The sequence below is a fragment of the Hemicordylus capensis genome, chromosome 8 (genome assembly GCF_027244095.1).
Source record: "Hemicordylus capensis ecotype Gifberg chromosome 8, rHemCap1.1.pri, whole genome shotgun sequence".
Taxonomy (NCBI): domain Eukaryota; kingdom Metazoa; phylum Chordata; class Lepidosauria; order Squamata; family Cordylidae; genus Hemicordylus; species Hemicordylus capensis.
Genome location: NC_069664.1, coordinates 29,052,151 through 29,076,602, shown reverse-complemented (window position 1 = coordinate 29,076,602; position 24,452 = coordinate 29,052,151). Strand labels below are relative to the sequence as shown.

The 24,452-nt window shown below is 51.8% G+C and overlaps 2 protein-coding genes across 5 annotated transcripts in view; both read right to left on the bottom strand.

Annotated features, from left to right (window-relative positions):
* Positions 1 to 1,620: 1,620 nt before the first annotated feature.
* On the bottom strand, positions 1,621 to 16,314 carry MFRP (membrane frizzled-related protein). 2 transcript variants are annotated; one of them, XM_053269918.1, is made up of 12 exons: positions 16,207 to 16,314; positions 15,752 to 15,911; positions 14,160 to 14,291; positions 12,701 to 12,929; positions 11,487 to 11,617; positions 10,395 to 10,520; positions 9,199 to 9,275; positions 8,371 to 8,519; positions 7,992 to 8,122; positions 4,395 to 4,550; positions 3,706 to 3,833; positions 1,621 to 2,830 (listed from the first exon to the last, which is right to left on the bottom strand). In XM_053269918.1, the coding sequence occupies exons 1-12, from the start codon at positions 16,258 to 16,260 to the stop codon at positions 2,606 to 2,608; spliced, it is 1,698 nt and encodes a 565-aa protein (XP_053125893.1). In that variant the 5' UTR covers positions 16,261 to 16,314; the 3' UTR covers positions 1,621 to 2,605. The 2 variants fall into 2 exon arrangements, with proteins under 2 accessions (XP_053125893.1, XP_053125894.1); XM_053269919.1 differs by lacking the exons at positions 14,160 to 14,291; positions 15,752 to 15,911; positions 16,207 to 16,314 and adding an exon at positions 13,555 to 13,627.
* A 5,116-nt stretch (positions 16,315 to 21,430) lies between these two features.
* USP2 (ubiquitin specific peptidase 2) overlaps positions 21,431 to 24,452 on the bottom strand; it is a 45,205-nt gene continuing 42,183 nt past the window's right edge. For all 3 annotated transcript variants that reach the window (XM_053270107.1, XM_053270108.1, XM_053270110.1), the window contains one exon: positions 21,431 to 23,725. In XM_053270107.1, coding sequence (XP_053126082.1) covers positions 23,638 to 23,725 — 88 coding nt within the window. In that variant the 3' untranslated portion in view covers positions 21,431 to 23,637. The remainder of the gene's footprint in view (positions 23,726 to 24,452) is intronic.

Below are 24,452 nucleotides of genomic sequence, written 5' to 3'. Positions count from 1 at the left end.
GGCCAGCATCCTGCTGCATATAATATGTAAACATCCATCAGATTCGTATCCACAGAACAACTTCCTGGATGCCTCTGTCAAGCCCACAGCCTGGGCATGAAAGAAATAGCCTTTCCCTGCTGTTTGTCCTTAGCAACTGGCATTCAGTGGTAGATTGCCTCTGTAGATGGAGGCTCCATCCCTCTACAGGCTGGCAGCACACAGTGATTGCTAAGCACAAGAATATGGCTGCTGTCTACTCCAAACCTTAGAAAGAAGGCAGGTTAGAAGTCTGAAGACATCGCTCATGGCAGTTATTGCGTGCCACCCGCACTAGGACCATTTTATACTGCCTTCTGCGCAGATTGGACCCTTTAGCTAAAGCTTATACTGGAACCTAGGAGGCTCCCTTATACCGAATCAGACCATTGACCCATTTGGCGCCGTGTTTTCTGCAAGCCAGCAGCCCTGTCCAAGGGGTCAAATGGGTGCCAGGCATTTGCCGCGCAACCTGCCACGGAAAGGGGGCTGTTGCCCACCCGCCTGCCTGCCTGCTTGCTGCAAACAGCCCGTCCCAGCGGACAAGCAGCGTGAGCAGGGCACGCGCCCCTGTGACCTGTCTGCAGGCTTTGGCAGGCAGGACTGGGGTTCGTGGCTCCTTGGTCGGACTCCTGGCTGTTTTCTCTGCTTTGAGAGTAGCAGCAGCTGCCGGACAGGCGTAACCCCCTGATCGCTTCTGCAGACACGGCTCTTGCCAGCCGCCTTCCCCATCAGCTCCTCCCTTGTCTTGGTGTGATGCTTCCCAGATTGAAGCGTGACCATGATCTCAGAGAACGCAAACCACGACAGGATGGAGCGGTGCTGACGGCAGCGAATAAGCCCCGCTAATGAAGTTCTGTGGTGCAGCAGCCCTGCGCTTCCACCACAGCGGCAGGCTGCAAGCTCAAGCCTGCCTGGTGCTCTGCCATCAGGAACACCACACCCACTGCCTGCACTCGGAAAACTAGCAGATCCAGGAGAAGGCTTAGCTAGGCTCACGTCCGGTGGCTGGCATGCCCACAGGACGATGCACTATTGCACTCATCACCTGGAAGGGGGCGCCTGTACTGCAGGTGCACATGCAAATGTCTCCTCCCATTAAAATCTCCCTGCCCAAGGAAAACTAGCATGCCAGCCACAGGAAATGGCCCTAGTCTGCTCCTGGATATGCTAGTTTTCCATGGATGGGGAGATTTTAACGGGAGGAAACATTTACATGTGCATCTGCAGTACAGGTGCCCCCTTCCAAGGTGATGAGTCCATCATCTTCCAAGTGAGTAGTTCAGATGACCAGGCTGCACAGATGATCAGCCAATGACTAGCCCGGGCCCCATGCTGGTTTGAGAACACAAGGGGACGGGGAGTGAGTTAACAGTCTATGAGGAGGGCAAAACTCTTAACACTTCAGAGATGAACAATCGTGGCTGTTAATCTGGAAATCTAGCCCGAGAGCATTTCTTTCTGGAAATCAACACTGAGGCAGTCCAGTTGTCTTCAAGAGGGGGAGTGTATTAGGCAAAGAAGACTGCATTTTGGGGTGTAGCAGGGCCTTGGAAGACGAGCAGGGGGCAGGATCGCATCATACATTCTCACACCGCCGAACACACCTCATCACTGCAGGGAGAGAGGGGAAACTGGCAGGGCTATCTTCTGGCGTTGTTTATGCGCCCCCCATGAGAACAGGTGCCCTAGATGACTGCCTCACTCTGTCTAGTATACAGGCCAGCCCTGAGGCCCAGACGCTCTGAATCGCACCGGGGTTCTCAGCCTTGGGTGCCCAGATGCCCCGAGAGAGGAGGACGGAGCTGGAACAGAGATGCCTGAAAATTCACCATGCAGTCCATTACTCAAGGACAACACAGAGCTGTACTAGAAGCGAACAAGTGGAGCTAGCTTCTGGTCAATTAAAATAGCCAAGCATTATTGTTTGGGACGTCATTCCATTAATCATCTCTGAGTGGAACTAATCGTATGGCATTCAGTTAATCCATTAAATCTGCATAAACTTGCCTATCATTTTGATAAGAGAGGAGCCTTGTGCTCAGAGGCATTCCCTCCTTTTCCTGCCAGCAGTGAGCTTGTAAGTGCTGACACTCAAAGCAACATTAAAAGAAGCCTGGATGCCTGATTGCTAAGAGACACCTCTTAAATCCAGGTGGGACCTTTTTTAATGGATCGACGAAACACAGCCCTTCCTAGTGAGATTACAGAGGACTGTGCAGCCTCTCTCGTGGCTGTTATGTCTGGACGTCAAGGAGCAGAGCAAAAGAGGACAGGTCCCTGCCCTGAGGGACTTACAATCTAAAATCCAACAGGGAGGGAAAGCAGGGGGTTGGAGGTGGGGCCCATTGAGCTAGATTGTGCCCCTGGTTTCCCACCCTGTGTCTCCCTCTTGCCGAGGGCTTGCTCCAAAGGCTCCTTCATGGGTGACCCAGGAGGGTCAACCCTGGTGTGGCCAGATCCCAAGCTCTTCTTGGTCGGAGCTGGCGGTCTCCCGAGGGGCTCCCTCCAGGCCAGGAGAACTGGGGTGTTGGGCCCCGCAGCCCCTGGAGCATTAGGTCTGCCGTTCTCCAGTCGGAGCAGTCCTTCAGGGTAGGAAGCACTCCAAAGGGTTGCTGGAATCGGGCAAAAAGTTGCAGTTCAGAGGCCAGGGGGTGCCCAGCAGACGGAGAGACTCCTGGCAGCGCTGCTCGGCTAGCCGGCACACGGAGCGGCAGGGCTGCAGAATGCCCCCGTTGGGCGTGCATTTGGGCACGAAGAGGCCACAGAGCAGCAAGCGGAGGGATGGGTAGCAAGAGAGGTCTTTCAGCATCTGGAAAGCGAAAGAGACAGGCAGGGAGGGCTTGGTCAGGCGGAACGCAGCCGGGTCTTGAACGCTCATTCCGTCCCTGTTTCACAGGCACACATGAAGCCGCTTCCGACTGAGTCAGACCCTTGGTCTACCTAGCCCTGTGCTGCCTACACCGACTGGCAGTGACTCTCCTGGGTCTCAGGCAGGGAGAGGTTCCCCCCAGTCTATTAAGCTGGAGCTATGAAGGGGGCTTGAAAGGTGATAACAGCACTTTTGAATATCACTTGCAAGTGGTGCGAACACCTCTCAGGGCAGAGCAGTGTGCTAGGAAGCCAAACCTGAAGATGCGCCACGACTTTGCGTCTCTTGCACTCGCTACCCGATGCAAAGCACTGCGGCGGCCCAAGTCACGGTGATGCCCGAGGCCAGGTGCCAAATGCTGGCTGGCTTGCTCCACAGCGTGCCCGTGGTGAGGGGCAGCCCCCTTTCAAAACCAAGCTTAGCAAACTCTGAAAGTGCATGGGCGGCAGGGAGTGTGTGTGTGTGTGTGGGGGAACGCCCGGGGCCATTTTGGGAAGGGCGGTATACAAATCTAATAAAGAATAATAGATAATAAATAATAAAGGTGGCCAGCAGCCCCTCCTCAGCCTGACCCACTTTGCAAAGCAGGCGAGGAGAGGCGAAGCGCCTTGCAAGGTTGCCGAGGGAGAGGTTGGGCCCCAAGAGCTGCTCCAGCGGCATCTTGCTGCCCTCCTGGTGCCCCGATACATCTGCCCCCTGAGGCGACTGCCTCGCCTCACGAAGGGGCCGCCCTTGCAGAGCCCTCCCTGGCCCCCTCCACAGGCCGGCTGCCGCCCGCCCGCCCTCTCCTCTTCCCCACCCTCTGTGGAGCTCACCAGATAGTCCTGGAGCACTTCGGCCGCCTGCTGTTGGTCTGGGATGTTCAGCCAGATGTTGGGGAAATAGGTGGCGTTGTAGCTGACCCCCAGGCACATCTCCACCCTCACGGGCTCACAGGACAGCTCTGCAGCGGGAAGAGGAGAGGTGGCAGGTCAGCTCAGGCACGACTGATCAGACCAACCGTCCGCAATCCTGTTTCCAGCAGCAGCATCTGGCCAGCCGCCTCGGGGAAGTCCAAAGCAGGGCTCGAAGAGGGCGGCATGGCCTTCAAACAGTTGCTGCTTTCTCCCCAGCCACTGCGGTAGACTGCTTATGGACACGGAGGTTCGATTTTCAGCCGTTCGGGTGGGGAGGAGGTCCTGCTAAGGGCTCTGGCCTGGGGACGGAGGGTGTATTGGAGAGCCAGGGATGGCCTTGCAGTTTTCCTAAGAGCGAGAGCAGCCTTTATGTAGCTTTTTAGAGCCTCCAAAGCTCTTTAAATGCACCGCCTTGAAATCACAACCGCCCTTTAAGGTAGGTGCGTATCACTGTCGAGGCGGAGCTTGGCGCCATGGCAGAGAGGTGAGATTCAAGCAGGAGAGATCCGGGCTTGAGTGATCAGGAAGGGTCACGACTCACTTCCCAGCCAAGGGCAGCAGGCTTTGGCCAGGGCAGGAATCTAGCCCTGTAAGGGGCTGCCACTCACCTACGGACGGGTAAGAGGGGTTGCTGCTTGTGCTGCTGCTGCTGCTGCAGTTGTGCTCGTCGCTTCCGTCCCAGCAGTCGCTCCAACCGTCGCACACCAGCTGCTGGGCTCGGCATTCGCCGTTCCTGCAGGAGAACTCGGAGGGGCCGCATGTTTCTGGGAGTGGGTGGGGGCAACAGAGAGGACAGCAGAAGGCATGGCTAACTACCCAGCTGGTCTCTGCTAAATGGCAGGCTTGGCCTTGGAGTGGCCTTCAGGCAACACAGGGGACCTTCCTTTCCGTAGGAGGCAGCAGGGGCTCAAGGTGGGCCATTCTGAGATTCAGGTTCTTTTCCAAGCTCTGCCACAGAATTCTGAGCATGACCTTCAGCACCTCACTTAATCTCCCCCCCCCCAACACACCCCGCCCCAGATAAAAAATCTTCACCTTTGCAAAAATGGGAAACTCCACATGAGGGACCGGAGCCTGTTTATCATGTTTGCGACTTCATCTCAGGCGAAAGGAGCACTGAGAATTTGCTAGAAATTGTGTGTGTGTGTGTGTGTGTGTGTGTGTGTGTGTGTGTGTGTGTGTGTGGACTTGGTTCAACTCCTTATCAAGTTACTGCTGTGCAACATCCAAACTCCCAGAATTCCACTTGCTTTGGTGCAAACTTGGAACCTCCCATTGCCTTGATCCTGACATCACTGAGAGACAGCACACAAACCGTTTGATTTCCCCTTCTGCTTATTAACCCGCCTAACCGATTTCTTTCTTCACCTCCAGCCTCAGAGGCAGGATGCCTCTGAATACCAGTTGCAGGGGAGTAACAGCAGGAGAGAGGGCACGCCCCTTTCAAGATGGGCCTCCTTGGGCCTGATCCAGCAGGGCTGTTCTTATGCTCTTACGCTCCATAATCTGACCAGGAGCTGAGGTCGTGCAAAATGTTCTTGATTGTCGCCAGTCCGCCGAAGCAACACATTAAATTGTTGGGACTGGAATTTCCAAAGTTAAGATGTCTTTTTACATAAACCCGATCAAGCAAGTCAGTCAGGTTCCATCTCAGAGCTATCAAGTTTCTCAGGCAACTGTTCACAGGCATGCAAACATTTTGTCCAAAGTGGTAATCTGTCTGCCTGGCTAAAAGCCAGACCCGAGAATGTCAAAACTCTGGAAGGCAGCGTGATGGCTTGTGGCTGGCTATTGCTATTGTTGTTGTTAGGTTAGCAGCAGGCTGAGAAGAGCGAATGCTCCGGAGACAGCTGGCAATCTCTCCCTTCTCTTTGGATGAGACACCCATCAGAGGCTGGGGTCTGTGGCACCCTTCAGCTAAGAGGAGGGGCCAGCAGGTGTGTGTGAAGAACAAGCAGTTAGCATAGGGGTTCTGAAACTTGGGTCCTTTGGCTGTTGCAGCTGGGATGATGGGAGTTGTAGTCCAACATCATCTGGGGACCCAATTTTCAGAAACCTGGAGTGAGCCCTTTGAAAGAGACCAAGGTGCAGAGAAATAACATCACGAGTTGGCTGAAGGCAGTTTGGAAAAGCAGTTTCTCACTCTCTCTGATGTGGGGTAATAGATCTACTGCCTTGTAGCATCTCCTCAAGGAAGAGAGCTGGTCTTGAGGTAGCAAGTCAGAATTGTCCCCTTTACTAAGCAGAGTCCACCCAAGTTTGCATTTGAATGGGCACTTATGTGTGTGAGCAGAGCACTGTAATATTCCCCTTAGGGGACGGGGACACTCTGGGAAGAGCACACCTGCCTGTTTGCATGCAGAAGGTTCCAAGCAGTGTTCCCTCTAACAGGGATTCCAGATGTTGTTAACTACAACTCCCAGGATCCCCCAGCGGCAATGGCTTTTGCTTGGGGATTATGGGAGCTGTAGTCAACAACATCTGGGAATCCCTGTTAGAGGGAGCACTGCTTCCGAGTTCTCTCCCCGGCAGCATCTCCAGATGGGGCTGAGAGAGACTCCTGCCTGCAGCCTTGGAGAAGCCGCTGCCAGTCTGGGTAGACAACCCTGAGCTAGATGGACCAAGGGTCTGACTTGGCAGAAGGCAAGTTCCTATGTTCCTAGGAGATCCCGCCACTTGCCTCTGCTCCACTTGCATATTTGCAAATAAAGCAAATGCGGCCAAATCCAAACCCAAACCAAAAACATTCGTTCTGCAGGGCTCTCTCCTCCCAAGAAATCCATACTGAATTGTGCTCTGCCTAGATTTCCCTGCTATTCAGGGGAGTGTGAAAAGGTAGCCCAGAAGCTTAAAGTCTGGTGGCTCAGAGTCCGATGTTCTACCGATTTCGAAACAACCTTTGCATGAGAGAGAACACAATGCTGGCGGCATTCCCATTCCCTCTAGGGATTTTTTTCTCCCGGACAGATGGAACTTTCTGGCTGTAAGGCTAAGCAATAATTATGGAAATAAACAAATGGAACCCCCACCCCCACCCGCTGCTTAACTGCCGACGTGTCAGCAATCCCAGACCAGCAAGAGTTTGGGAATCGGCAAAGGCTGCTCTTCTCAGGAGACACGGGCCAGAGGGACCCTCCTCCTGACACGCCACCTTTCGACATCATCAGCAGAGGCCCTGTTGAGAAAACTTCCAACGTGGAGAGAGTGTAAAATAGACGTGGCAAGAGGCAGAAGCGCCACTGCTGTTTGGGGATGCAGCCGCCAGGCCAATCCTGGGGGTTTTGGTGCCCTGGGAGAAGCTGGACTTTGCCCCCGCCTGCCCCCCAGCCGAGCCATGCCCAGGCCGAGGGCCAGCAATTGGGTCGCCTGGACAGGTTTGGGGATACAGTGGGAGAGAGTTCCCACAGTCTAATACAGGGGCAACACTCTTAACACTTCAGAGATGAAAAGATGGTGCTGTTGATTTGGAAATCCAGCCTGAGACCATTTCCTTCTGGAAATGAATGCCGAGGGTGAATGCCAATTCATCTTCAGGAGAGGGTGTGTACTGGGGGCTGAGGTTCAATGAGCAAAGAGGACTGTGTATTTGGGGGTCCAGAATGGGCAGGCCTTTTGGGGAGCAGCGGGGGGGGGGGCAGGATTACATCTTGCATTCTTACACCACTGTGCAATACTTCAGGGGGGCAATACAAGAGGGAGAGAGGAAAATATTGGCAGTGCTATATTCTGGCACTGTTTATGTGCCCGCCTGCCCCCAAAATGGTGCCCTAGACAACCGCCTAGGTCTGCCTAGTGGACGGGCCAGCCCAGGTAGAAACTGGGGCAATTAAGGGGCAATTCAAAGAAGAAGATCTAAAGACACAGCCACACTGAAAAGCCTTCGCAGCACTTCGGTAGCCCTGAATCTGGCTGGCGAGTGCGGCAATGGTGTTTTATTGGAACAAAAAATAAAATCACCACAAATCAGATCTGGGGTGGGGGTGGGGAAACCCCACACATACACACAGGAAGGCAGTGATTTATCAGTGCCGCCGTCTGAAATCTCTGTAAAAAGTGAACACAGCAAGGGTGCCAGTTCTAGAGGAAAGGGAGAGTGTGGCAGCCACTGGCGGAAGGGTGTCCGGGCAACCATGAGGAAGAGAGGCGGCCAGCCCATTCTACCTCAGCTGGTGGGAGACGAAGGCCCAGGCGGCAGCATCACCTACTTTCTGTGGTGTTGTGGGCATGGTAGGTGGCAAAGAACCCAATGTCCGCCACGCCCTCATCTGCCACGAACAGGATGGTCATGACATGTTGTGACGAGGTGAGGACTGGGGGCAGGTCAGAGCTGCAGAACCTGAGAAAAGAAGAAGGGGAAATGGGAGATGCAGTTACCTAGGAAGCTGCCGGCCTTCTACTGAGTCAGACCACTGGTCCATCTGGCTCACTATGGTCTACACTGACTGGCAGCGTCTTTTAAGCTCGGCATGCTGTCACTTAGGACCTCAGCATGCCACCATCCAGCCCGGCTGCGACTGAGTAACTGCTCTGAAAATGACCATCTCTAGATCTCCCGCCCCTGATGGGAACGCGAAGCCGCCTTACTTCCCCATGACGCTGGTCGTGCCCATTCCTCCGCTGTCATAGACCTCCACGAAGTCGTAGTTGCAGTCTTCCTGAGATTCCAGGCTGAAGTTGTGGAAATGGAGGTCAATCACGTGTCCCGGAGGAACCGAGATCAGCCAGAGACAGAGCTGAAAGAGAAAGGCAGTTCTCCATGCAGATGGAGCCACCAGGGCGAAGGTCCAGATCATGAGCTCCTAGCACGGCCCAACATGGCAGCAGGTAACGGGGCGGGTGGCTGGGTCCTCAACTGGATGGAGAGGGGGTCCTGCAAGGAGTTTGCTCTGAATCTGAGGTGCATAGCTCAATACCCCCATTTCTGGAACCAGCTACGACAGGGTGTGCAGGGGCCGAGGTCAATGTTCAGTGCATTATTACATTCAAATGAATGCTTCAAAATATTAATGAAAGCAGTTATTAGTTACTTGTGGTGGCATTTTACCCCTGTTGTAGCATGTAATCTGGAAAGTGCCCAGGCTGGATTCATCCCCGCCGGGCCTTATGTGTAGAGCATGTGTTAGCCTACTCGACAATATGTGCAGGCCTACTCTAAGCAAGAGCTCAGATTTTTTTCTCCAAGTGCACATCTTCAGAGGAGATCTCATTGGGTCCAGGGTCTGAGCCCTGGTGATTCCCAACAGGAATCCCGCAAAGACAGTGCTATACATTTCATTCCAAGCCAGTGCATGGAAACACCCTAGTTTGTGGGGCTTGGGGAAAATGTGTAGAGCACATGCGGACTAGTATGGCATAGAAAGAGTGAAGGTGAGTCTTTTTGCCAGTCCGGGGCTTGACTCCAGGATCACTCACCTGAAGAGGTGGGTATGGATGAGGATAATTGGGGGAGAAGAACTGTCCCTCCAAGTCGGTCAGGGTGCCCCCACATTCTGGAAGGAAACACATTGCCATGGTGAACGGGCTTGCCTGAGAATGTATACATTGCATGAGGATTGATTGATCCAGCGCCTCTCAAATTGAGTCCTCAGAAATGGTTGGGCAACTGCTCCCATCAGCCACTGTGGTTGAGAATGATGGGAATTGTTGTCTAACAACGTCGGGGGACTCAAACTTGAGAAGCCCTGTGCTCATTAATTGATTGGGGCATTTTTAACCCACCCGTCAATCTTCAAAGTAGGGAACAATTAACGTTCACAACAGAGGATAAGATCAGTAAAAGTGAAGGAGGAGGCAAGAAGGTCCCTCAATTTCAACAGCTCTCAAGTCTGACACTAGCATAGCTGAGCCTGGGGTTTATCTCCCAGAAAAGTCCACCCAGGCAGGCAGGTGTCTGTTGCCCACAGGGCTGGGGTCAACTGACTGGGACTAAGAGGCACAGCCAATCCCTCCACTGCACCCTCGCAGCAACAGAGGGGCGAGATCTATGTCGTAAATCTGTCAGGCTAGCCAGACGAAGCGCAATGGGGGCAGAAGCAGAACAGCAAAATTCGACAGGAATAAATTCTCCAAACGAGGTCCAGTCTGAGTCAGTCCAAAAATCCAACAGAATCCAAAGCGAAATCCACAGGCAAGGTCAACACAGTCCAGAGTCCAAACACGGTCAAAGCAATATAGGAACACAGCCGATTAGCACGCAAGAAACTGTTGTTGCTATCAGCAGGGAAGGTATGTTACAGGCGTCTTAAATAGGCTGAGCCCCCCGGTGCTGTTAATTAAGAGTTGCTGAGTCAGCAGCTTTGCCTGTTGTTCCACACATGCGGCTTCTTAGCTCTTGCTATCTCTTGGATCAGCGCCTCTCCACAGCTGAGACTGGTTGCGCCTCCTCCACAAGAGCTGCCTCACCCGGCTTAAACTCATCTTCAACTCCCTGTGTGTCGGACCCACTCTCCTTTGCAACCTCTGGTCCTTGCCTGCCCTCCTCTGCTGTCAGCTCTGTCTCTGTCTCCAACTCCTCCTTGGAGTCTTCCAGCATGCCCATGACAATCTAGTGGGCAACCAGTCTCCGCTCCCCGCTGCTGCATCCCCCCCGTGCTGACCGCAAGCCGTACCGTTGTGCTTCGTGCTGCAGTTGGCTTCATCTCTCTGGTCGACACAGTCGGGGTGACCGTCACACACAAAGGCTGGGGACAGGCAGCGTCCTTGATCGCAGAGAAACTCTTCCCAGGAGCAGTTCTCTAGAACAGACAAATGCCCCTGAAGGACAAGAAGCTGATCATTCAAGCCCCTGTGAAACTGCATGGAAACCAGTTCCAAGCCCCCAGGACCCCCGCCGCCCCCCCCGCCCTTGGAGCTCAGTCTCAGCGAGGGGGCTGCTGAGGTCTCCGTCAGGAGCCTGATTATGGGAGCAGAAGAGCCAGTCCTCTGGGTTCCCGGGTGGTGTTCTAAGAGTCGCTGCCCTGCTAGCTGAGCAAAGAGGCACCTTTTAAAGGCGTGGTCCTCTTGTATTTAGCAAGGGGAGAGCAACTGGCCTTATCCAACCCCAGCACAGCACCTCTCCAGTGGCTGCTGCTGGTGTCTACCTTCTTCTTGTTTGTTTCGTTTTTTAAGATTGTAAGCCCTTGCCCGTGAGTGGGGGGCAGGGGGCGGTGGGGGCCATCTTATTTGTTTATTCTTCAACTTTGGTTGAAAAGCAGTCTATAAATACCATACTTGCAGTAGTATCCTGGTTGCACCCGGTTTCAAAGCAGTCTCAGACCTGTTGGAAGCTGAAGGTTTGTGCTTCAGTGCCTTCCCCAGATCTAGAATTTCCCCAGGGCCCCAGTACAAAAGGAGCACAGGTACTCACGTGACCATGGGTTATAATTAAAAGCTCAGCTAATCTGGAAACTGAACATCACTCAGCATTTTTCATTTGTACAAACACAACCATCATCTCCGTTTCAAACCACCATGGCAAAATGTCCCCCTTGCCATGTGTAGTGCCCTCTCTTCTATGGAGTCTACGCTTTAGTACCCCCTCCTTGGTCTTAACCCCCCACTGCAGTGAGGTCTAATAAGCATCATACATAATAAAATACCTTCCCCAGATGACCAAGGCGATCCAAGGCTTGGACAGAACTTTGGAAACAAACCCTCCTTAGCCCCTGTGGGAACAGCACTTCTCTTCTCCTCCCCTCGGCCAACTGGGTGCCCTCACTTACTTTCACTGGGTGCAATGGCCCGATACCAGGCAGTGAAACCCGAGGGGGCAAAGTTATCATCCGAGACAAAGACAACTTGCATCCGGTTGTTGTTGGTATTGATTGTGGGGGGAGCCATGTTACCACAGAACCTGCCAAAACACACACAAAAAACCACACCTGCTAAATAAGGGAGCCAAGGGAAAGCCGGTGGGTGCTTTCCCAAGGCCCCCGGGAACGAGAAGGCATGAGAGCACAGAGGAGCGGCTGGCCCAAAACATCAGAATCTTTTGTCATATATCCCATTATCTTTATGGGTATACTTTGAGAGGCTGCACCTGGGATGGAAAGGTGGGACAGAAGTCCTGAAATAAGCCGGACTGATATTTTATTTCAGATGTTTTCAGTATTCTCAGTTATGGTGGTTGTGATTTCTGGCAGGGGGAAACCTTGCAGAAGTATTTTATTGATTGATTGATTGAATTTATATACTGCCTAGTATAAAAATCTCTAGGCAGTGTACAGGATTAAATTGCATATGGCTTCAATGCTTAAATTAACAAACAAGAGTGAAATTCTACGATTCTAACAACAACACTCTTCCAATGCGGTTTTCAAATTTCAAAAGAAAACTCTGGAGAGGTGGAGCATCAAAAGAACAAAAGCTCCTGCCAGGTTTCTGAATTTGCACGGGATTTCGATACAGGGCTGCTGGTTCGTTCCCAAGTTTTCCATTCATGGGGTAGAGGCCGGCAGCCACCACCAGGGGGAGACCCATTCACAAGAAACAGCAACTATGTTCACAAGGGAAGAGAGAGAGACACAGTTTTCAATTCGATCCTGCTAAGGCAAAGCATTTCACCACAGTTGTAGCGGGTAATCTGGAAAGCGCCATGGGCTTAAAACCGAAAGCCAAAGGCCATTGCAGCCGAGTCTGATGGGAGTTGTAGCCCAACTACATCCATGACCCTAGGTTGGGAACTCTTGGACTTTCATATTTGGCAAGTAACCTGCTTTTTGCTTGGTGGGTCAGCCATGGCACAGACCTGCTCTAAATCCAAATTGTTTATTGCTATTCTTTAATATCGCTTAGAACGCCCAACCTTGTCCTCAGACCTTAGGGAGGCTTTGCTATGACCCAGGGTCCTGCCCTATCAATCACCATTACCTTCTCTCTCATCAGGCTGACTTTGCTGCAGTGAACACCACCCACCCGGGGGAGGAGGGATCCTTACTTGCTGCTTCCGTCCCACGACGAGGAAGCATCCTGGTCCTTGTAAATCTCCAGCCGGTCATACAGGCAGGATGCAGAACTCTCAATGTCCAGCACTTCCACCTTCAGCTGGATGGCCATCCCCTCTGTCACCTGGATGTGCCATCTGCATAGGCTGTTGGGAGGGTAGGGGGCTGGGTAATTGGGGGAGCTGAAGGAACCTTTGGGGCCATGCAGGGTCCCCCCACAAGCTGCAAAGGGAGACCAAGAGACAAAACCCCCAGAACTTGTGAGTGGATTTAAGATATGGAATCTCTGCTAAGAGGCTTGGAAACACGGGATCTCTAAATCCAGAGAGCCAGCATAGCATAGTGGTTAGGGTGTGGGACTAGGACTGGGAAGACCCGAGTTCGAATCCACATTCAACCATGAAACTCACTGGGTGACTCTGGCCAGTCATGTATCTTTCAGCCTAACCTACCCCACAGGGTTGCTGCGAGGATAAAAATAAGCATGTACTCTGAGCTCCTGGGAGGAATAGCGGGATATAAATTAAAATAAATAAATAAATAAATAAATAAATAGCTGCAGCTGTGCCCATATTATATTATTATCAGAAACGTAGGAAACTGCCATATACCGAGTCAGACCCTTGGTCCATCTAGCTCAGGGTTGTTTACATGGACTGGCAGCAGCTTCTCCAAGGTTGCAGGCTGGAGTCTTTTCCAGCCTTCCCTGGAGATGCTGCCAGGGATTGAACCTGGGACTTTTTGCATGCCAAGCAAACTGGCCGAGAGTAGGCCCCCCCATGGCGTGCGTACAGGGCCATGCCTTTTAAGCAGAGAGTCTGGCTTTCACGACAGCTTTGCTACTTACGGGGCGCTGGCATTGTGGCTCTGGGTGCCTCTCCCTGGGATGGGGTGGCTGCGGTTGCAGGAGGCGGGAGAGTCCTGGTGCTGGGCACGGAGGTGGGGTGGGTGATGGTGTGGACATAAGAAGCTCCAGGCAAGGGTCTGGCTGGCTGGGAGGCCTTCAGCTCTGCTGCCCCGGAAAGAGAATGGGAAGGCAAAAGGGATGAGAAGGCTGAGCTGAAGGTGGGGAGTCTGAGGCCATTTCTGAAGGCCTGGGGACCTGGGTGCTTTCCAGATTAGCTGTTCAACAGCGGCAAAATGCTTCCATTCAGGCAAATCGCATTCAAAACGTAAATAGCAAAGTGCCCAGCAGGGGGAGCAGTCTCACGAAAACTAACAACCCGAAAAAACAGCAACTTCTTTATGTTGGATATACAAGGTCCTAGCACTATATCGCAGCGATTAAATTCGAAACAAGGCATTGGGAATATGAATGGCACCCTGCGGTCAGCATAGGCAGTGTCACAACACAGGAAGTGCGGAAGCACATGTCAGAGATACGTCATGACCCCGTTGCAGGGTTTAATCTGGAAAGCACCCAGGAGGAGGGCTTTGAAGCAGGGAACTTACGAGAGAGGATGATAATGACCACCAGTAGGGCCAAGAGCAGCAGAAGGACCGTGCTGAGGATCGCCACGCAAAGCCAGGAGAACTTGCAGTCTGGTTTGAACTTCCGGCTTGCCACATCCTGGACCTGTTGGGCTGCAGATCCAGAAGCAAGGGTGCCAAGTCACAGCTACACCACAGAACATGTGTGCCCCCATCCCAGCCCCAGCCCTATCCTGCCTGGGGAATGGGACGGAAACAGGGTCAGGAGTTGGGGCGTGCACTCCTTTGGGAACAAATGGAGAACCAAAGCAGCTCGGTGTTGATTTGTCATGAAACTGATGCCTTTGGGGACCAAACCAGTCAAAAGGCTTCTGCCTGTTATCTGACTTGCTCTTGCTCCTGGCTGGGGGATTAGTGTGCACTTGCCCCTTGAACAGCTTCTCTGTGAATTGCCCCCTATTGATTTCTGCTTTGGCAGCAAGGGAGTCTTTAGCCATTGATTTCATCCCCCCCCCTTTCCTTTTATTGGGGCAAATTAGAAAAAGACAAGATGACAAAACCAGTAATTAAATCCCCACCTGGGGCAATTCCACACTTGGGGCAATTCACAGATAAGCTATTCAGGAGGCAATTACTCATTAATCCCCCATCTGGGAAGCAGAATGAAAGACTGAATCCGCAAAGAGCAAGTGTTGAATTTAAAGACACAGCAACCTTGAAAAGCCTGAATATTAGGGATGTGCATGGAACTGGGTGGGGGAAGTTCAGGGGGGGGGGCAGGGGAGGGTGCACTTATCCCTCCCTCTGCTTTCCTCCCTCAGGTGTGTGGGTACTTCCGCTGACGTAGGGTCCGACAAGGCAACGGGGCTGCAGGAAGGTATGCTGCTGCCCCAGTTGACCCTTTGCTAATGGAGCGCCGGTGGGGGAAAAGCAGAGGGAGGGGTAAGTGACCCTCCCCCACCCTTAAAGTCAACCCCCCACCTTCGAATCGGCGGAACCGCCAGTCATTCCAACCGGGTCCGTGCACATCCCTACTGAATATTTGTTCATACCCGACCTGCTAGAACTGCAATTGCATTTCATGATGCACAATAAAACCCTCACCGCAGGTCAGGTCTGAATAAGCAACTGGGGCACTGGAAGCCAGTGATTTTGAGACGACGTCAGCGTTCTGTAAGACGTGAGTGAACAGAGCACAGAAGTTCTTGAAAAAAAGGCCAGTGTGGGAAGATGCTGGGGTCCCCGGGTTCTTTGAACCCATCCGCTCAGTTATAGCTACACCCCCCTGGGAGGGGGCACGCTAATGCCTCTGCACCCTCCCCCCACATGGACTGCTCTCCTGGACTGCTCTCCTCTCTCGCCGATTCACATGTTATGTTCAGCACCCGTACAACAACGGGTGTACAATGTACACAGGCACACTCATTCACATATGGTGCTGAACGCAGGCACAAAAGCACACTCCCTCTCTGCACCCCGCATTTAAAGGGCCTGTATCCAGTTTCACTTTGAAAATGAACACAGGTACAGTCATTCACACAAACCCGTGTACGAGTATAGAGACATCTATACACTCGTACAGTGTAATGTCTGGATCGGGCTCGTATCGATACCGAAGCCGTTGGCGGAGAGCTTCACGCTGCCGCCGCCGCCGCCGTTCTCGTCGCCTGGTTCACCCTGGGCTGGTGCCTCGCTGTCCTTCTCGAGGGCTGGGTTGGAGAACTCGGTCAGCAAGAAGCTTGGCAAGTGTGGAGGGGGGGAGCTGGCACTCTCCTGGGGGAAACCAGAGAGCCGTGAGCAGGTGGGCCCTGTGCAGCAAAGGGGGCAATTCATGCTTGCTGCCACAAGCCGGGCTCTCCTCCAGGCCCTTCTAGAGAACTCCGAGGGATCCAGGCAGAAGGGAGTGGGTGGGCTGGAAACCTGGGAAGGGGCCTAACCTCTCGAAACGTCAAAAAGCCCCTCTCCAGAAATGAAACGGGGCTGGTCCTTGACCAGAGACAGACGCCAGACCCCCGAGCTCCTGCAGTCCCCAGGGCCCTGCCCTCCCCCCCTGCATTTCTGCACTCACCTTGCTCTGCTCCAGCGCTTCAGGGTAGAGAATGATCTCCGTGTATTCCTTCATGGCTGTGGGCGAGGGTGTGTGGAAGGGAGCCAGGACCCCTGCCCGCCCTAAGCTGCCACATCCCCCCACCTCTTGGGGCATCGGGCTCTCCGCGGTGGCAGCCCCTTTGGCCTTCCGCTTCCCACCGCAGTGGCAAGGAGAGGCTGGTCTTCCTTCCCTAAGCCTGTCCACGGCAAGCGCTGGGGTCTGCCCAGCGCTTGGTGTTCTGACCGGAGCTCCCGATGCCGGGGCAGATGGAACTGGGGCACCCGCTGCACCTGGCAGGCCGGCCGTGTGGGACGAGGGGCCCCGTCAGACTCCTGGGAAATGAAACAATGTGCAAGCATTAAAGCCACCAACCTCCCCCCCCCACTTCTTAATCCAACTCAGCTGAGGACAAGGAGGTCAAAGACCCTGGCACTGGCAAGCCCCGTCTTAAAGGCACAGCACCGCCACACCGTTCTCCATGCCCAGTGATCCACCGGGGGCCTGGAACAGAGGCAGCTGCCATATACTGAGTCAGACCCTTGGTCTATCTAGCTCAGTATTGTCTGCACAGACTGGCAGCGGCTTCTCCCAGGTTGCAGGCAGGAGTCTCTCTCAGCCCCATCTTGGAGATGCTGCCAGGGAGGGAACTTGAAACCTTCTGCTCTTCCCAGAGTGGCTCCATGCCCTAAGGGGAATAACTTACAGTGCTCACACTTCTAGTCTCCCATTCAAATGCAATCAGGGCAGACTCTGCTTCACTAGGGGGACAAGTCATGCTTGCTACCATGAGACCAGCTCTCCTCCCTGGAACTGGGTGCAAGTTCAAGAGGCCAAAAGGGTCACAGCCAAGAAGCCCGGGAGTCCCATCTCTTCTTCGCCGCATTGTGATGGAGCATTGTAAGCTGCGATTGCTGCACTCCATTCCAGAAGTAGCTGCATTTCCCTGCGGCAAGCCTTCAGGGTTGCTCAGAGCACAAGGGTGACTTCAGGCCTGCATTCACCCACTAAGCGGGTGGACCTAAATCCTTGCCCAGTTCTTGGTTGGCCCTTCTGCCTATTCTCCCCCCTCCTTCACCTCTTGGCCCCCTTCTTCTGCATCGGCACAGCCAGTGCGAAGGGGGTAGCCAGACCTCTCCCAGGGTGGCGAGGCCCCAAGAGCAGCTGCCGTAGGCAAGCTGCAAGCAATACTCACAGGGCTGCACTCCAGGCGAGGAGCATCCCTGGCACCCCCCTCCGTGTGTCCAGCTTTTGAGGACTTCCTCTTCCATCGTCTCTCTCTTGACCTTGATGCACCAGATGCACGGACTATTTGTCCTTGTCACAGAAGGCAATATGTTTGTGCACATCGACCTATATATTCATATATGGCACGGAGGAAGGTATTCATGCCATATAGAGAAGAAAATAAGAACAAACTTCTTCTCTCTATTCTGACAGAAGCTTTCTCATGTTAATAGTGGAAACACTCAGTAGACCTGGTGGTTGCCTGCCTGCAAACCTAGCTCTGAATGATGCCCCAAATGGGCATCATCCTGCTCACGACTAATAGAAGAGCCAGTGGACTGCATCATAAAGAAATTATTAAGATATCATAAAGAGAGCCAGCATGGTGTAGTGGTTAGAGTGCTGGACTAGGACCAGGGAGACCCGAGTTCAAATCCCCATTCAGCCATGAGACTTGCTGGGTGACTCTGGGCCAGTCACTTGGCTCTCAGCCTAACCTACTTCACAGGGTTGTTGTGAAAGAGAAACTCAAGTATGTAGTACACCACTCTGGGCTCCTTGGAGGAAGAGCGGGATATAAAATGTAAAAAAAAAAGGGGGGGGATTTCTTCCTAAATTGCACACCGTTGGGTTGACCTCAAAGAGGCCTCTCTGGTGCTGAGTCAAGGACAAGACCTCTTCCGCTGTGCCTCTTCTCCGTAATTCCTGCCAAAGACATCAGATTCTGAAGATCTCCTGTGCAATCACATTCATTAGGACCATCCCCTTATGAAATAATGTTTAATTATTTTGTAATTATTTTTAATTAATGCTGATTAATTAATTAATTTTTAATTTTAATGCTAATCAATGTTTTAATTAGATTAAGGGTTTTACAATTTACAAATGAAATGATTTTAGTTGTTTATTTGATTTTTTGATTTTAATTGTTTTTATTTTGATGTAAACTGCCCTGAGCCATTTTTGGAAGGATGGTATATAAATCAAATCAATCAAATCAATCAATCAATCAATTCATTGCTTGTATTTTGCAGACATTCTATATTTCCTTTGCAAACTGAGGTTTTGGTGACTTTGGGGAGCCAGGTGCCAGAGAACTCCCAGTGTGATAAATCAGAGTGACATGCCGTTTGAAGGAAAACACACGTTCTTGTTTCGATTTGTTCCCCATTACAACACAGTAGGACCAAAACAGCCTCCAAAGATTTAGCATATGCTCTTAGTGCTCGATCCCACAAACAACTCGGCTGTTGGTAATGTATCAGCCAATTCTGTCTTGTAGTAGCTCAAACGTATAATGCATCCTATGCAGAATAGTCTGTCCCTCAAAAGACACCTGAAAATGTTTTGTTTTTGAGGTGTTTTGGGGGGAACCCACCTTTGTCACCCTCTTTGACACCTCCCCGTTGTCCAAAAATGTAGCCGCTCATGTGATTTGTGAATCACGTCTTCCTATGCAAATACCTGGATCTTTCCTTGCATTGTATAATTGGCATTATGTTAAGCACTCCAAGGCATAATAATGCAGAAGGCTGGAGGGAATTTAGGAACCAAGAGTAGTACATGATTGAGTGGAAAATGGGTTAATTCCAGAGGCCAAACATCGCTACCTCGTCTCTTTGCCCCTTCTCAATGCTGGCATTATGGCCACTTTTCGAAGCCTCTAGCCCTCTTTGCTAAGTCGTGTACATTCCGGGAGACTCTTAGCGCAAAATCTCTTTTCCCTGTTGCTCAAGCAGGGAAGAAAGAGTCCATTGTTTGACTGCAGGATTTCTGGGGAGGGAGGGCCTTCTCGCGGGCAGTGGTGGTTGAAGTGCGGTTTGGAGGGATTACTCTGGGGTCTTGTGGCACATTCCTCTGCAGTCTTAGAGATGGCCTTGGGGACTTTTCATAACACTGGCAGAGTTGGACATCCCAGCCTACATAATTCAGGCTGCAGTGGGCCAGCAGGAGAGATCAGGAACATCGCAGAAAGGAGAAATGGCTTTAGGCGGCTCGTGGAAGTGAGCCAAACTACATGCAACTGAGGAAGGCATCACTGCTTTTGCTGAAGTCAAAACCAGGGCTGTTTCTACCACCAGGAAGGGGGAGGCAACCCAGAGGTACCATTACTGGGTAGCAAATTGCCTATTTACTGCATTGACCTGAATCCAAGACTAGGTTTTTCCTCCTCAAGTTCTTTGATGTTAGAAATTGGGGGGGGTTGGCTTAAATTTAGGGTTCTCTTTCCTTTTGTGTATAAATAATATAACCTACATTCAATCCATATTTTTAAAGGGGCTCATCTTAAATTCAGGGTCATCTTCTATTTGGGTAAATACAACATTGCATTTTTACCACCACAGGCTGTGTGTGAGAGCATCTGGGGGTCTTGGACAGACACCAACACATCTTGCGCTATCTCGGCTGCCAACCTGACTTGGAGACTGGTTCCTTTTGATCACACCTTTGGCTATCAGGAAAATCCCCAAAGCCCGATTCATACCCGATACATATTCGTGACGGGGTGACTGATTTGTTCAATGACAGCCTGCATGTGTGAATGCCCTCCTCCCACTCGCAGATATTTCAGCATGGAGCTTTTCTACAGCATCAAACACAATGCCTTTCAGTGGAGCCCACATCCACACACTGAGTGTTGTAGTATAAGTGTGGGAACTAGTGAGCATGCCTAGTCTACCAAAAGTCTTCCCTAAAGAAATTTAGTTGGGCAAAGAGTCTCCACACCACCCAACATCTTAGCCCTGGTTCTGTCAATTCCTCATGCCCTAGAGGGGTGTGAGGAAAAAAACCCATAACTTGTGTTTCTGTGTAGGGGGTGTTGACCCCCACCAGCAGGCCACAATGGAGGCATAAGAAATTTTCAGATGTACAGGTGGCATTCGTTATCCGCAGTCTCATAGATCGCGGTTTCGCATACCTGTGGCTGGGTCTAAGAGACCCCGTTTCTTTAAATGAGCTTCTTTAGACAGGCAAAATTTGCCTATCTGTACTTCTTGGGTGGCTGGAAATGACTTCCAATGCCATTTTCGGCCGCCATTTTATTTATTATTTAAACAACGTATTTGTTTAACACCCACTACCGAAGTCTCTAGGCGGTTTACAACAATAAGACAAACCAAGAAATTTTAAAACAGTTAAAACACATAAGAGTTCAAATTAAAATAACTAAACCATAAAAAGTGCTATATAGCTAGGCTGGAGAGAGATGTGTCTTGAGTTGTTTCCTAAAGGCCAAGAGGGATGGAGCAGCTCTAATCTCAGCAGGAGAGACGGCAGCACGGAGCCATTTTGTGGCTCTTTAAACAAACATTCTTTGGCAAAAATTAAGTATTAGGAGGATTTGTGGGTGGGTGGGTGCTCTCTGGAGAGCAAGGTACTGTGCTTTATCCCCGCTTCTTTGACCCTTTTAAAAGCGAAGGAACATAACCCCTGAATTCCCACAGGGGCAAGTTTTCGTTATTCATGGTTTCCATATTCGTGCCTATAGGCAAGAACAGAATCTCCAGGAATAACAAGAACCACCTGTCTATCCAATAGACCACACCATGATACACCTGAGATCATATACCTAGACCCTTCTCCAGATGCTCAGAGGTGGATATTGATGTGGTGGGCGGAAGGTTCTTTTCAGTGGTGACACCCCGTTTGTGGGACTCTCTTCCCAGAGAGGTATCCCTGGTGCTGAATTTATTATCCATTCAGCACCACGGCCAGGCAAAGGTCCTTTTAATACTCCCCCCCGGCCTTTTATTTTCTTTGTTTTGCCCAATAAATTGCTGCTGTTTCTATGCCTTTTAGTCTGCCATGGGTTTTTAAAAATGTGTTTACTGCAATTCGGTGTTTGTATTGTGGGCCAAAACTCAAAACCGAGCGGAAGGGTGGGATATTACAGTTCATAAACAAACATGCATATGTGCTTTCATCGAAAATTCAAAGACACAGGAGCGTGCATGCACAAAAGAACCCAGCAAGGAAATTTTGTCAAGCTACAGGTTTATTTCTGAACAAATCTCCCTTCCGAGTGACAGGAGTCCCTTCCCCTATCCTTGCTTACACAGTAAACAAGCCCTTAATTCAAACGGAAAAAAACAACAGGCCTTCTCTCACAAACCTTCAACATCTTGCGTTGCCCATCCTGCCCTCCCTTGGGGTCCCTCTTCGTGTCAGACATGTTGAAAATGGAGTGAAATCCGTGGAGAGTGGGGCCAAAACAAGAAGAGCTTCCCTTTGAATGCCACGGGGATCACCCTGAAGAAAGGTTTCACAGGCAAAAAGAAGGAAAGGATTTCCTAGGGGCCCGGGGCAGGGCACTGAAAATGGCAGAGAACGCCATTTGGTATGCTCAGGTAGGCATCGAATACTTTGCCTGATTCAAGACTGGGGGGGGTTAGGTTGCTTCCTCCCCTCCGCCCCAGAGCTGGTGTCTTTAATAGCTTCGTGATGGGGGGGGGGATCAACAGGTGTAGGTGCTCTGCCAATGCAGTGGTGAGGGAAAGGCCACACCTGTTGAATTTTTGCCTGTTGTGAAGCTGAAGCAGGATATATTCTGATGGAAAGGTTCACGCATGTGTGGCATGTGTGTATATGAGAGAAGACAATAAATAAAAGGCTAAAAAAAAGCTATTGACATTCATCAGCTGATTGAAGGCTGCAGCTCCAAAACTGACTCAGTTCTTTAACTCGGCGAGGGACGTGCTGTTGGCGGGAGCAGTCACTGCCTTCGTGAGGCCTGTTGCCTCAGAGACCCCAAAGCAAAACCAAACTTAAGTAAGCGCCTTCCTGGAAACCCCGTGACACGACCCCCCGAGTTCAGCCCGGAGGAAACTTCCAGGAGCATTTCTGAATCGAGGGAAGTGGGTGTGGGTGTGGTGGGTGTTTAGGGGAACCACGGAGGAAGGACGAGGGGGAAGTGTCTGTTCAAGCTGCACACGGCACGCCGTCGAAGGGCATTTCTGTTCACACATCAAACACTTCACGTCCCCCACAGAGGGTTAAGGCATTGCTGTGGAAGGAGACAGGTAAAAATTCGCCCCAAAGCACATCTCGCTCGGCTGGAGTCCACAAAATCCAGCTGGAAGGTGCTTCAGGTTTTATTAGGAAAACACAGTTTAGTTAAAAATAAAGTTAAAAACAAAACTAAGCCAACAAGCCACCCTCAAAACACGAGGGAATACGAGAACCGTTGCTCTAGGTCCTCGGCCACAGCAGGACACACCAGCTCGCACACCTGTGTGGGTTTTGCACCAGAGTTACAAAACGGGCCTCTGCGAAGAGTCTACGTGGCATGCATGTGTGGCCGCACGGAGCAGATAGGTAGCTCTGAGGTGGTTCGTGGAAAACTGAGGCAGCTCATCTACCACCTTGGAGATATGGCCGCCCCGCCAAACATCGCTCTTTGCACTGAAATGTGAAGTCGGCGCAAACAGATTCCGTTCTGTATCAGTCGGGTAATTTCACTGCTTTCCTGGCTGCAATGCTCGGTGGCCGCCTCCAGGTGGAGCTGACGGGCAGGGTGACGAGAAAACGAGAAACATGTGTCCGAAGTCCAGAAAATGGTGGTTTTGCTCCCAGGTCCACTGCTCAAATTCCTTCTCCCCAGCCCCGCATCAGGGCTGTCTTGGGAAGAGAAGGGCTGAATGGATAAAACGGGATGGACAGGTTCCTGCCCCTCAAGAGCTGCTGTTTACGGTTTATTACACACCAAAAGAGTGGGGTTGGGGTGGGTGGAAGAGAGAAAGAAAGAGAAAGAAAGAAAGAAAGAAAGAAAGAAAGAAAGAGAGAGAGAGAGAGAGAGAGGGGGCGGGAAAGAAAAAGCCCTTAAAAACCACCCTCAACAGCACTCGGAGCTCTGTGGTGCCCCCTGCCCTCCAGTGTCGGTGTTCTGTCCCCGGAGTCTGCTGGCTTGCACAACTCTTCGGCCTCGGCCCCGAAGCAGGAGAAAGGCCTCCCCGTAAAAGTCGGCATCTTTAGTCAACGCTTTATTAGGACTTTCTTTCTCCCTCTTTTTTTTTTTTTTTTTGGTTTTTGTTTTTTAAGAAAAAAAGAAAAATCCAGCTAGAAAAATCCCTTAAGAGTCACCAAGGTCCTCCGGGCTCTCTCCTCCCACTGCGCCTCCGTGAGCTGGTGCGGGGCTCGCTTCCCTCCTCGAGGAGCAGGGGAGGCACAGGGGAGGGTCCGGGGGAGCTACATGCGCGAAGACGGGCTGGCCAACTCGTAGAAAAGCAGGTAGGCGTCACTGCTCCGGACGTGGCTGGAGGAGAGCGGGGTGACTCTGCGGGACACAAGGGGAGGAAAGTCCGTTAGGGGATTCGCCCTGAAGTTTCGGGGAAGAAGTGTTTTCCCAAATGGCAAATGAATGCAACTTGGCTACACTTAGGCGGGGGACGTTTCGTACGAGAGAACCATTTACGTCTTGGCATCAAGATATGGTGCCGTACATCCTGCCAATGGCATCGGTCAGCTTTGCTCCCGATGATTCGCAGTGACTGCGCATTGTATGGGTCCTTAAAAAGTAGCACTTGGGTGCAGGGTTCAAAATGGCTTGACTTTCGGCACTCCCTGCCACAGCAAAGCCACCAGTCTGGGAAAGCTCCGGAAGAGAGTTCCCAGGCGAATAGGAAGCCCTGGAGGAGAAGGGCAGAAGGAGGCCTTTGCTAAAGGATCCTCCCTGCAAGCCAAATGGGGGGAAAAAACCTCGTTCATGTGTGAGATGATAAGGAACACAGGAGACTGCCTTATACGGAGCCAGACCATTGGTTCTTGAGCTTAGCACCGTCTGCACCGGGAGGTGCACCTAGGCAAAAATGGTGCCTGGACTGCCCTTGCTGCGAGCCCCTCCCCACCACCACAAAGCCCCCCTGCATTTTTTGGGGGGCCCCCTCCTGCTGCCACCCTGTGCCCACCCCACCAAACTGCGGTAATTTTATTTTAGTTACTTTAGCCGCCAATGTGTGGGGCAGGGCAGGGGTATGCGAGCTGAGCAGGCCTCCCCCTGCCCC